This window comes from Paracoccidioides brasiliensis (assembly GCF_000150735.1).
Source record: "Paracoccidioides brasiliensis Pb18 unplaced genomic scaffold supercont2.5, whole genome shotgun sequence".
Taxonomy (NCBI): Eukaryota; Fungi; Ascomycota; class Eurotiomycetes; order Onygenales; family Ajellomycetaceae; genus Paracoccidioides; species Paracoccidioides brasiliensis.
In genome coordinates, this window is record NW_011371362.1 from 719,567 (window position 1) to 732,596 (window position 13,030).

The 13,030-nt window shown below is 40.9% G+C and overlaps 3 protein-coding genes across 3 annotated transcripts; all 3 read right to left on the bottom strand.

The window, feature by feature from the left end:
• Positions 1-596: 596 nt before the first annotated feature.
• PADG_04689 (N-acetyl-gamma-glutamyl-phosphate reductase) lies at positions 597-3,483 on the bottom strand (the record flags this gene model as incomplete). Its single annotated transcript, XM_010761802.1, has 3 exons — positions 597-652; positions 732-972; positions 1,051-3,483. 3 exons carry the CDS (start codon positions 3,481-3,483, stop codon positions 597-599), a joined length of 2,730 nt encoding a protein of 909 aa, XP_010760104.1.
• A 1,218-nt stretch (positions 3,484-4,701) lies between these two features.
• On the bottom strand, positions 4,702-5,335 carry PADG_04690 (uncharacterized protein; the record flags this gene model as incomplete). Its single annotated transcript, XM_010761803.1, has 2 exons — positions 4,702-4,941; positions 5,234-5,335. The coding sequence occupies 2 exons, from the start codon at positions 5,333-5,335 to the stop codon at positions 4,702-4,704; spliced, it is 342 nt and encodes a 113-aa protein (XP_010760105.1).
• Positions 5,336-6,936: 1,601 nt separating this feature from the next.
• PADG_04691 (uncharacterized protein) lies at positions 6,937-8,349 on the bottom strand (the record flags this gene model as incomplete). Its single annotated transcript, XM_010762032.1, has 4 exons — positions 6,937-7,622; positions 7,739-7,766; positions 7,886-8,084; positions 8,273-8,349. 4 exons carry the CDS (start codon positions 8,347-8,349, stop codon positions 6,937-6,939), a joined length of 990 nt encoding a protein of 329 aa, XP_010760334.1.
• Positions 8,350-13,030: the final 4,681 nt, after the last annotated feature.

A 13,030-nucleotide genomic window follows, 5' to 3' on the forward strand; every position in this document is an offset into this window, starting at 1 on the left:
GGCCCGTAATCAGGGGAAGAAACTGATAGGATAATGCGTTAAGCACTGGTATACCCCTTTCTCCCTCTTCGTGGTCTCATTTATTTACGGATGGTCTCAGAAAGAAATGGACGGAAACTGACCAAGCAGAACAAATCCTGATGGATGGGAGAATGGCATCACCATAAGCACCTATCCGTGTGGGGACGACGCATGAAATTGAAAAAGATCAAGAAAGAAGAAAGATCAAGCTCTCGAGGAAGAGGAATTCTAAAACCAAAGAAAGAAAAATAGCAGAATCGCAAGCATACAGAAATGACATGGCTCCCGGTGACAAAAAAAGAAGAAAGAAAGAAAGAAAGAAGAAAGAAAACACAGATTGGGGTTGGGTATGTGCGGAAAATCTACACAGGTTTAGTACTCCAAAAGATACAAGACAGCTAGAAAGAAAGGAATGACAGATAGTAGTCATGGCACCTAGTAAAAGAAGTAATTCAACAAGCACAAAAAAATTGATTCTAGGGATAAGCTGAATCTGTGCAAATATTGTAACATGGATATATTTTCTTGTTCAAAACTATTGCCGTTACTTTAAGGTTGAGTGTCGCAGAACCCCTTTACTCCAATGGGATGCCTTCGTATTCCGAATATCCAAGAGCGAGATTCATATTTTCTAATCGGACACAGTTAGCACAGTGGTAAAGGGGACGTCACCAGGTTCATGAAGAAATAAATAGCTGGGAATAGCTTACGAAGACATTGAGTCGCTGCCCCCTTGAGTAGATTATCAATGGTGGCGCAGACAACCACTCTCTTCCCTCCGGAGTGGACTGCAAAACCTCCAACCTCAACCCCGTGACGACCAGCAATATTCTTGACGAGCGGAGCTTCGCCAACGACTTTGACAAGCTTCTCACCAGCATATCTATCCTGATACAAGTTGCGGATATCACGGGACGACATCATCTCCTTCAAAGGAATGTTGATCGTGTGCTTGTGCCAGATGAAAACCGTTAGCTTATCTAGACAAAGTGGAAGAGGGATGGGGGACATATAGAATTAAAAACATACATGGATCCCTTGGAACCAAGATGCCACATGCGGGATGAATGCAACCTCTACGCCAAGCTGTGTACTAATCTCCCTTTCATGAATATGATCCGTCAAGCTATACGGTATGAGATTGTTGGTAAGGTGTTTGACATCGTTTTTTGGGCTTGGCTTCGTTCCGGCTCCCGAGTACCCTGAAACACCAAATACGGTAGGTCGTCCATCAAGATACGGAACGAGTGGTGCGATTCCTACTTGGGCAGCAGTGGCGTAGCAGCCAGGGTTGGAAATGCGAAGGGCTTTAGCGATGGAGGCACGGCTGACCAGCTCAGGTAGACCGTAGGTCCACTTATCGTCGAATCGATAGTCCGCACTAAGGTCGACGATAACGGCTTGTTCCTGATCGACTTGGTCGATAGCATCGACGAAGGGCTTGCAAACGCCATTGGGTAGAGCCATAACCCAGCAATCTACGTCGCCATTCTCAGCCATGCGGCGAACGTCATCGGCGCTGAGGTTCTCGTAGATGATTTCCCTTTTGCTGTAGCCTTGTAATTTTTGGCCGGCAAGTTCGCGGGAAGATACGTGACGAAGATCCATATGTGGGTGCTTGTTCATAAGACTGACGAGAGCTTGTCCGGTATATCCACGTGCTCCAATCAGGGCTACGTTGGAAGGTTTGCTGTTGGAAACGTTCTTGTCACCAAAAGGGGGGTTTGGGTTGGTGGTGGTGTATGATCGAGAAGACTGGTAGTTTCCCCCGCCAAATTGGCGACGTCTTTGGGCACTGGGAATACTAGAGGTTGCGGAGGTTGAAAAGGTTCGCTTTTGCTGGACTCCAGAGCCAGGGGTACCAGCAGTGCTCGAAGCAGCCAGTTCGGTACGCTGAAACTCCGACTCCAAGGCATTCCCTCCAAGCATGTCGGTTCCATGCTTGCTGAATTCAACGATGAGATCCTTGATTTCGTCACCGCTTTCAAGGCCACTCCAGAAGAGGACTCGACCGTCCCGGCTCAAGCTACCTTGGGCTTTGTCAAAGAACCACGTCAGATTTTCGTCCTCCTCATTAACTGTCCAGACGAGCTTGGGAAAGTCTTTCTGCATGCTGGCAAAGACATTGTCTGCAACTTGCCTCAGCCATCCCGCTTTGGTAATGCTAAGGGTCGTCAGTTGAGCAATCGACGATCCATCTTGGGGAGGCAAAACCACGGCAAGAGCCTCCATAGGCTCGTCCAAGTAGGCCTTGAAGGGGCGGTTCTTCAATGCCTCAACGTATCTGTCAACAGTCGCTTTCGCATCAAGCCCCTCACGGTCCCGGACGAGGGCGTTCTTTAGCAGCTCAATATCTTCAAATTCATCAAGCGAAGATTTGATATGAACCTTATTGCCCCTTCGGATCAAAGTTCCCGCTCCCGTATCCGTAAATAATTCCTTCTGTAGATCCGCAGGGTGGATGATAGCCACGCTGGACGTTCGAGGAAGGTCCGTAAGCAACTCCTTCATTTCCTTAATTTTTAGTCTGGTGCCATGACGCACCCACCACTGCTTCATTAAATGGTCATATTCCTCGTCCAGGTTAATGGCAGATATCTTCTCCCCCGTATCACCATTAAACAGCCCTCCCTTCTCCGCCAGGTAGACAATCTTCAACGGCTGCAACGCCCTCGCAAGCTCACCGGCAGCCACATCAGCGTTGACGTTCAGAATTTGACCCTCGGGCGTCTCAGCCATAGAGGTCAGGATGGGAAGACATCCGGCACTAATCGCAGCTTCAATGGGAGCCTTGTTGACGCCATTAATCTTGCCAACCAGGTTATACTTTTTCTTGTCAAGGTAGTCCGCCGAAAACACACCCGTCGTAATTGGCCTAGCCCTTACACCCAGACTCTCCAGCTCCTCTACCAACTTCAGATTCTCCTCCAGGAACAGCGACCTTGCAAGCGCCAGAGTCTTTCCATCCGTAACTCTGATCCCATCTTCAAATTGAGGTTCCACACCGGCAGCTTCAAGCATCTTATTCAACTGCGGCCCAGCGCCGTGGACAACAATCGGATAGAGACCGACATGGTTGAGGAATGCAAGAGCAGAGGATAAGGTCTGCAAATGCTCTGTAATAATAGCCCCGCCAACCTTGATGACGGCAAACTGCTGCGAGGAGACGGAGGTGAAGTGTGAGAGGTACTGTTGGACCTCCCTCTTGGAGCCAATGTTGCTCAACAGCTGGACGACAGTGGAGCGGGTAGAGAGGTGCGGAGGTGGTTGAGGAGAGTAATGGCGTCTTTCAAGTTGAGAGAAGGATACCGGGGACCAGGCTGACGCAACACCTAGACATGCGGGGGTGAGTCGTCTGGTGGTCGCTGAGGATAGGAGTTGTCTAGCAGACCGGAAAATGAAGGTGTGTGCCAGAGTTCCCGACGCACCGAGCCGGAGTGATATCATCTTGTTGACGAACATGCGGCAGCTTTCAGGAATGAGGCGATACCAGCCACGTCACTAAAAATTATTGCTTGTCGGAATAGCTCGTATATATATATATATATTCTGTTTGCCTTAATTGGGGGAGGGGAGGGGAGGGTTGTTGGTATTTGGTGCTGTGGAGGGCAAATTTTGAACTGTGGAAGGGGAAATATGGCTGGGTGTGGTGGGCCGCACCGCTCCTTGAGCTTCGGCTCTTCACAGCAAGCCTGCAGCTCAAGCGGGAAGAAAAAGCAAAAAGGGAAAAAATAAGAAAAAGAGAGGGGAAAAAAAAGGGAAGCCCGCGCAATACTTCTTCAGCTGAAAAATTAGAAAATGTTGTTCAGTTCGTGCTCCTAATATTTTGGAGGGTTTTGTCTTCCAGGGATTCCGGCGAGATTTTCAGGCCCTGGAAATTGGGAATATGCCATCCACCAAAGCGAATAACTCTATTTTCGGGGCTACTTCTGTGCAGAGATTGATAAGATTATGAAAATAACTACGTGTTGTTTTCATATTGTTTTACGCCCGCGGAGAGGTTCTGGATTATCATACTCCGTATATTCCCACAACTATCCATCCCCGTGATCTTCGAAGGTCCCCTCAGGAAAGGACTGTCTCTCCAATATTACACAGGTGAGTGGATCAGCCACGTATGCATCCTTAAAATAAAATTTGAGGGAGAGAAACACGATTCATTACTGTAATTGCTAAACAAGACGAGTAAAACGGGAGGCAGAGAGGGCAAGAAGGGGTGAGAAAAGCGCTAGTATCTTATACAATCCATTTCGTCTGCTTTGGCCAAAGTTTTCGTTCAGGAATGGTTGTCGCAACGTTCAGCCAAAGCCCATGCATGTGTCTGGGGTGAAAATGTAGAATGGAAGTAACATGCAAAAAAGAAGGATAGCAAAATCAAAATCAAAACTTGCGCCTGAAGGAAACGTGACAAGAGAATTATAAAAGTTATAAAAACAAGGAGTATCAGAGGATCAGACATAATCTGTCTGCCCCACGACCACAACCCGCGTAAGGAAAAACAAAAGGAACACTTCGTAACTGATATCGGCGGAAATACTGTGGTGGACCGAATTTAAGAACTTATGATCAATGCACGCAACAAGGCGGAGACCGCCAAATTACTTATTCGCGAGAACTGCGGTAGTCAGTGATAAGTCTCTTCTCTGCATGATCTGGTGGCCACGGCGACTAGAAAAGATGTCACATACCCGAAGGCACAATAATGACAACAAGAAGTATAATGATGCCAACAATTATGCATATGCGCATTTTGAAGTCCTTCCACCACATCTGCTTTCTCACCCGGTTTGCGCCGCGACGGAATCCTTGTGCAGAAACGGCAAGGTTATCAGTCTTGTCTTGCAACGAATCGAGGTTTTCACCGCGCTGGGAGACTTTGTTGATGTTTTCGCGCATTACACCGACGGTATCGTCGATTTGCTAGAAGGGGAGAGGAAATAGTTAGTTACGTGAGCTCTTTCATTAACAAATGGAGTTTTTTTTCTTTTTCTTTTTCTTTTTTCTTTGGGGTCAACAGATCAGTTATGTGCAAATAAATGGTTGGATAACAAGCTCCCTCTCGCAAGTCAGTGAACAAAGAATAATTCCACGGCCTTTTCACAGATACGAAATAAAAATATAAATGCGCGATGACATTTGATGCAGGCGAAGACACCGTTGCGACTGTAGAGCTGAAGAGGTTGACCACATCAGGTCCGGGGGAGAAGCCTACCGCTTGGAGCGCTGCTGTTCTTTGATTGCCATTTCCAGTAGTTGCAGGCTGGCTTGATCCAGACGGGATATATGGATCGTATGGTTGTTCGTGGTCGGCCATGGCTGATGGTAAATGGTAGATGATAGATGGTTAGGTGGCAGCAATTAAAAAGGACAGCTGGGAGGTGGATCAGTGACTAGATCGATCTGTTGTGCTGCTGCTGTTGTTGTGTCTGGCAGGACTGGGGTAATAACGATATAGCTTCTCTGAAGTACCTGGAGATAGCTTGGATGGTACACAGGGAGTCTATAATGCTGTTGACCGGCGTTGGCAATGGTGGAAGGAAGATAGAAATGATGCTGACGACTGTAGAGATCAAGGTCGGGTTGGTGCAGAGGAGCGTTCCAGATATCGCGGCTTACATAAGGCACCATAACTAACTATAACTAGTTAGTTGATTGGTTAACTGGTAGTAACAAACTAACAACGTTATTATTTACCCCGTAATAAAGACTATGTTTCCAAAAATATCAATATCAGTTTTCAGGGAAATTTATCTCATGGACTGCCTGAAGGATGGTAATGATATGTATGTATGTATTTATTTGTTTATTTGCAATTTGAAATGAGAGATGATTAAACTAATGTAATCAGTTGAAGCACTCTCAACTGTACAACCCTGTAGTCCGTTAGACTGCGTTTATTTAATTAAGTTGGTTGTAAACCTACCTTCAACTTTCTGAAAAACCGCGATCTTCCTGTAACTATTGTTAGTTACCCCTTTAGGGGTTTTATCTCCAAAGAGCTGTGTTCATAACAGACCTGAGAGAAGACCAGCAATCCTGGGACAGAGAAGCAAAGACAAAAGTCTGCGCTGAGTATCCAGCGACAGTGCAAGAACCCTGTTCCCTTTCTGGTTGCCTAATTCACTCCCTAAACAAACTCCAGAGTCTAACTATATGGTCGAAACATCCGTGGTTGGCTCGGAGTGTTCTGGAACCTTGAGACGTTGGGCGGTTTACCTCTTCGTTTCTTGACAACCAAAGATATCCAATAGACTTATTTCTCCAACGTCGGGCGGGGACACTCATATTGAGACGCTCATTGTCTCCTTGCCTAAGTTTTTCCGTATGTATTTAGCGCTCTTGATATGAAGCATCGATCACAGTCCTCCGAATTCTTAGGCTGAGCCTGTCTGTAAACTAGGCGGGCCAACCCCCCCTGTGAAAACAGGCCAGCAGCTCGCAATATTTGGCCCTGCAATGTTCCGGATCTCCAGAAACTTGTTGTTAGCATCCACTGGATTATGATACATTGAGAATAAGGAGGTCCGGCTATTATCAGAGTGTTGGAAACGCCAAAATACCGTTAGACTATGGACTAAGGACGAGTACAATTCCAGAGGGGTCACCTGACATCCCTAACATATACTTACTAGCACCTGGGATATTATTGGATTATGGAATAGACTGACGGATTAAATGAAACTCAGTCTTCCAAATTTATTATCTCCGTGTGGGCGTATATAAATCGGGATTGGAGCAAGGGAAAACACCAATATTTTAATCATGACGAGAAACTACCTGCTTAAAATATAAAGAATGCCCTGGCCGAAAATCGTGAAGGGGAATCGGACAGCCAGACAGACGTGTCTACATTGCTCAATAACCTGTTTCCACAGAAGCTCCCACAAGCCAAAAGAAAAGTACATTCGAAGCCTGTTATGACAGCGGCTTGCGTCCATACACAACCGAAATGGGAACATAACTATGAATTGACCGATCATTCATTGCTTGCCGGAACCGAGCCAAAAGCACGTGTACCTCCGCCAGGCCCCAGCCCATCACCCTCGTCAATAGGGCCATCGACCATCCTTCCAATCCCTGTGTACACTCCAAGAAATAAAACCGCCCCACTTCCTTGAGACCCTTGTCCTTCGGCCATGAACCCAGGGGCATCTTGAATATCCTCTCCGTCACATCCAAAAACCCCGCCTTCTCCATCTCCTCCCTCTGCCTCTCAATGATTGTTGTCGTTTTCCCCATCCGGTCGCCCACCTCGCGGAACTCCCGCTTCCAGATATTCAACACATGGTTTTCGTCCTTGGGAATGGAACCGTCGTCGTCTTCCAGCCACACGGCCCGATTGAGGATCTCTACGTATCCGCCTGGCTTTGTGGTTTTGTAGCACTGGTCGAGGAATTCAGACCAGTCGGGGATGCAGCCGAAGAGATCGCGGATGTGGATGAAATCCATCGAGTTGTCCGCGTAGGCCCAGGGATATTCGGTGCAGTCCTCTATTAAGAAGCAGACGTTGGGGGGAACCCAGGAGGGTTGGATGGGGGATAGATCGGTGCCGATGACGTTGGCTTGCGGTTGCTCTTCGCCGAAATCAATGGCCCAGATACCTAATCAGCTAGACATCAGTTATGTTCCAAAAGGTAGGTCGACAGTTAGATCTGGTTTTCAGTAGGTTTACATGGTCATATAAGGTGGAAAATTGAAAAGAATTGACTGGGCGTACCCGTTCCGGTGCCGATATCAAGGACTTTCTGTTCGAAACAGGACATGATCAGCATATCCCCCAGCTGGACGACCGTCCACCCCGATTGCACATCAGGCTTGACGATATTGGTAAAGATTAGAAAATAAATAGAAGTTATGTGTATACCTGAGGTTTTTCAAGGGGCGCCAAGTATAACTTCTGGTCCAGCAAGAGGAGATATGAATGGTGCGCAATATCAAGCGTTTCATTCGCCTTCTCGTCATTCGGGGCATAGTATGCTCCTTCTCGGTAACTCTGGTATCTTCTCCCGTTCTCAATTCGGTATCTTTGAATGCTCGATGTAAGGGATTTGGTGTCGCTCTCGCTATTTGAGTTGTCTTCCGCGGATGTTGGTCAGCATAGGTATCCCCGGTAGCTACATGTTCGGGAGATATGGCAGGTACAGCGCATATCCACAGAGATGATATGAGATGAAAGCCAGTCCGAATAGCATATCAGCCTCGTACGCATGATATAGAACGGACTTGGAGTGAAGGAAAATGGATATCTCACACATCGTCTCCAAAGGTAGAATCGATATCTTCCTGGTCAATGTCCAGCGCTTCCCCTTGATCAGAGTTGGTGGCCATCGTGTCTTATACAACACCGACGCTTTCACCAAGAGCAAAACTTACAAGGAAGACAACTCGTAGAGCCGTTCTATGGGAAAAAGTCGATTATTGAGAGAGCAAATGGATCGAGCTCGAGATGGGTGCACTTCCATGGGGTAGAAAACCAGAAACAAAGAACCAACACCTCAATCAACAATTTATAGTGTTGGCGGGGCTTGCAGGGAGGGGTATTTAAAAAGGGTTCCGACGCACACCTGCCGACTCGACAAGGGAGGAAATGCTCGGATCCATAGCGCTTCAGTTACATAGAAGGCAACCCAAGATTTAGCTCAAGACGTGCAAGATCGACATTCCATTTATTTCCTTTTACCTTCTCTTTGCTTTTGCTCCTGTATGTCTCGATGACAGTTGCAGCCACTGATATCCTGCAAGCGCAAGGTTGCACGATGCGGTTGATAGTCACCTCTAAATTTGGGATATTAGTGCCTCTGAAAGAGGGTTAGTAGGGTATCGGATGTCATTTTTACTTTTCCGGTGCACCGTAGCCCATCCGTTCAGGCCAGAAACTAATGTAGCAAATATGGGGACCGCGAGTTAATAATGAAAACTAACAATCAACGAACTCGAAGTATTCAACCGCATTATCCATATATGCAGCTCATGATGTTTTACCGCTTACTGTTCAGGAACTCGCCCCACACGATGCAGAAGTGAGGGCCCACTGGAGAGTCTTGAGCACCAAAAATGCGAGGGGGCGGCTTGGCCGGCTGGTTCTGCTATTTATTACTTTATAAATTATCGGCAAAATCCGCTCGAAGTTGTGTGGGCTCGTCAACTGAGAATCTCACATTGTTAAAGTGGGCATTTTATAGGAATCGATGTACGGAGTACTGCGGACGAAGTAGATACCTACCAGGCTATGTAGAAATAGATCAAATGATGAGCGGGTAACTTGATACACACGTTGAGCTTGGCAAGTGGATGATGCATGTTAATACAGCTCAAAACATACTACGCACATATATTCCGAGAGAATTCAGGGCTTTCTTGCTTCTTTTAAGCATCATGTGTTATTAGCGTTGTCATTGCTACCATGATATATGTGCTGAAGGCAGATATTTATCTGTTTTGGCAGTGTGAATAGCAGCCATTGTTGCGTGTTGACTGTTGAGAAGCTTGGTTCATCTTGCCGCTGCGGATGATGTTGGTTTATTTCTGAAAGCATTCGGATTTTTATTTTTTCCTTTTGGAGTGGTAATTTATTTCACTCGTATCTATGCTTCCATTGTATTTTTGACCCTACATCGTTTGTATGGATCCCGTAAGGCGTGTTGGTTTCTGCCAACTTGTTGTCACTGCATGGAACGTTGAATGGGAAGATTTGTTGTCGCAGATTTCATCGTTTCAGGCATGATATGAACATCACAGATATGCCATACATATCAGCATTAATGAAACCTCAACGTGGTAACCTCCAGGTATATATATCTTACCATGATTCTTACCCATCGTGTAGGGGCCGTCAGGGAGATGCCGGTTCATTTCAGTATTCAACCCAACATCGAAACTGAAGCAGGATTGTCTTCCGAATATAAGAACCAAATCAGGTGTGACAGTGTATTCCCCCAAAAGAAAGCAGATACAGAGGAGCAACGGTACAACTTTTGCTATTGAATTCCTGGACTTCTCCGGTAGTTATGGAGACATCGGGTAAGGATAAAACTTTGCGAAAGATGAAAAGATCAGGAACATGATGTCACGATGGATCGAACCCCTTGCACTCTCAATGGCTGATACGAAAGGAGGAAACATGCCAGCCTTCCCATTCCGCAATGTTACGTACGGGCTCTCCTCCTTCCCGGCCTCTTTGAGTGCCGACTGGTCACCCACTGGATCTAGAAAGGGAAAGATAGTAGTAAGTGGTCAGGGGCCCAGCGCCCATGACACGCGTTGAGCAACTCCTATTCTGCTTACTTCCACTGACAATAACCATTGAAGTGAAGAGGTTTCCCCCTGCCTGAACTCTGACACTATCCCACGATATCCACTGTGGAGAAACTTCTGGGATTCAGAGTGAATAGCTTCAATGGCCCAACACAAGACCAATATGGAGTTCCCTGGAACAATCAAGCGCTTCATCTCACGAAATTTCAAATTTTATAGATAATTTGATAAAATAATTGAAGATTTACAGTAGAGTTTTTTGAACTTAAATATTTATTTGATCTTATTAAATGCGGAATTTCTGTATTTAATTATTACTTAATTTGTAAGAAGGATAATGTTCTTTTACATAAAAAACTCTTTAGATGTAAAGTATAATTACATTATCTTTTCTATTTATTAGAAGAACATATAAGTTGACATTAAGTAGTGAACGCAGCTTTCAAATAAAAGATAAACTATAAAATCATTATATACAGCTTATCTAAAACGTATCAAGCATGAAGCTATCAAGTAGTAACTAACAAAAGAAAAGTAAAATTAATACAGTTCTCTACAAAAACACATTTTTACTAAAATGTTGAATTGAAAAATCTAAATAAAATTATTAAATATTAATATTAAATAATATATATATATCTCTTTCTTCAGTGAATAATTATAAATTAAAAATTTTTTTATTTTTTTTAATATCTCTATTAAATTTATTTCTTATTTTTTTTATATCTCTATTAAATTTATTTATTTAGTTATAATTTATTTCATTCAATATCTTTTAGATAGATTACATTTACTATTTAAGCTCATAGTTAAAATATATTTAATACTATTATAAATATTTTTCTTAATAATTTTGCATTCCACAACTATATTTTTATTAAATTAAATCAAATATATATATATAATCTTTAAATCTTTATATAAGAACTTGCTGAAATTAATTCACTTTTATTTTAGAAAAAATTAAAAAAAATAGAATGATTACCCTTCTAAATAATACTAAAAAATCAAAAAACTCTGAGATAGCTTGAAGTTTGATAAGATTTAAGCTTAATTTTAAGCTTCATGTTTTAATAAAGAACAGCTCAGACTGAAAGAACATTAAATAATATAGTTCAACTTGCTAACACTATAAGAAAATTATCATTTCAAATTATGAAACAATTTAAAAAGAACTCTAGATGCATTTAAAACATCTTCTATCAGAGCTATAGAAATAGAAACTTCAATTTTAGACTTTGATAAAATCTGCATGAATTATACGCTTAAAATTATGAAAATAAATGTAAATCATTTATTTCAGATAAGAGTACCTACTTTATATTTATCAAATACACTAGAAGAAGTTTTAAACAATGAAAACTTTTTAGATTGAATAAATACTTTGAAAACTTGAAAAAATCTTATCTTCTCAGCTTTATAAAGTATATACAATGATTAAACATCAATTATGAAGCTTAAATGTGAAAGATATAAAGCACAATAGGCTTTATCCTTCAAAAAATAAACTGTACTCATTAATAAATATTTATATCAGTGAACTCTCTAAGAAAGAGAAAATAAACTGCTTATATTCAAAAGCTATAAAGAATTAACAGAGATTCTATATTTATATACTCATATGATTCAAAAAGTGAAAAAGAATATTTAGAAGTTGATCGAGCTCTGATAAAATTTAAATTGAACTTCAAGTATAAATTACACTTCTGAAATCTATATATGAAATATGAAGTTCTTAATGCTGAGTTATTTGCAATTTAAAAGACTTTTATGTTAGCTAATGTGATAATCACTTAAAAGTTCAATATTTAAAATATGTAAATATTTTCAGATAATCAAACAACATTAAAAAAATTTCACAAGCAAGAGATTTAAAGTAATCAATTAAATATTAAATTGATTCAAAGAATTGTGAAAAATATTAAGTTTAAAAATGAAAATATTCAAATTAATCTATCTTGAATATCTGCTTATATAGGCATTTTAGAAAATAAAAAGCAAATTTAGTAGCAAAAATTGACAGTGAAATTTAATTAATCAAATATATTTATATTTAGATTATAACTATCAATATTGATTAAATTTTTTAAAATCACTTTTTAACTAATTAAATTATTAAATAAGATCTTTAAATCTTTTATATATATATCTAAAGCTGTAAATAAAGATATTATAATATAATTTTTTTAAAAAACTCTTTTTATTTTAAAAGAAGTATTAGTGTTAAAAAATTGAAAAAGTTCAATTTAAGTAAATTTAGTAAATTTATAATCTATTGAAAAAGATTTTTATATAATTCAATATTTTATTAAAAATATATAAAATATAAGTAAATATAAAATACTAAAGTATTTATTAATGCTAAAAGAAATAAAATCTACATTATGTTTTCAGAAATTAATAAGTATTTATTAATTATAAAAGTTATTTTAATAATTAGTAATTTTTCAAAATACATTTTTTATTAATCTCAAAATTTAAAGTTAAATATAAGATTAAGTTTATATTATATCTTGAAATAAAAAAACATTAAATAAGCTTAAAACTTAATTAATCTTAAAAAACATCTCTTTATTAGAAACATCTTTTGAATATAAAAGATATAAAATACTAATCATAAATAATATAATAATTAAATATTTAATGAGTTTCTTTTAATTTTAACAGTAATTCAATATTTAATTAATACTTTTATCTTTTATTTTTCTTATTGATTACAATTATTAGAATTTTTTATCTTTTTAACTATAAAAAC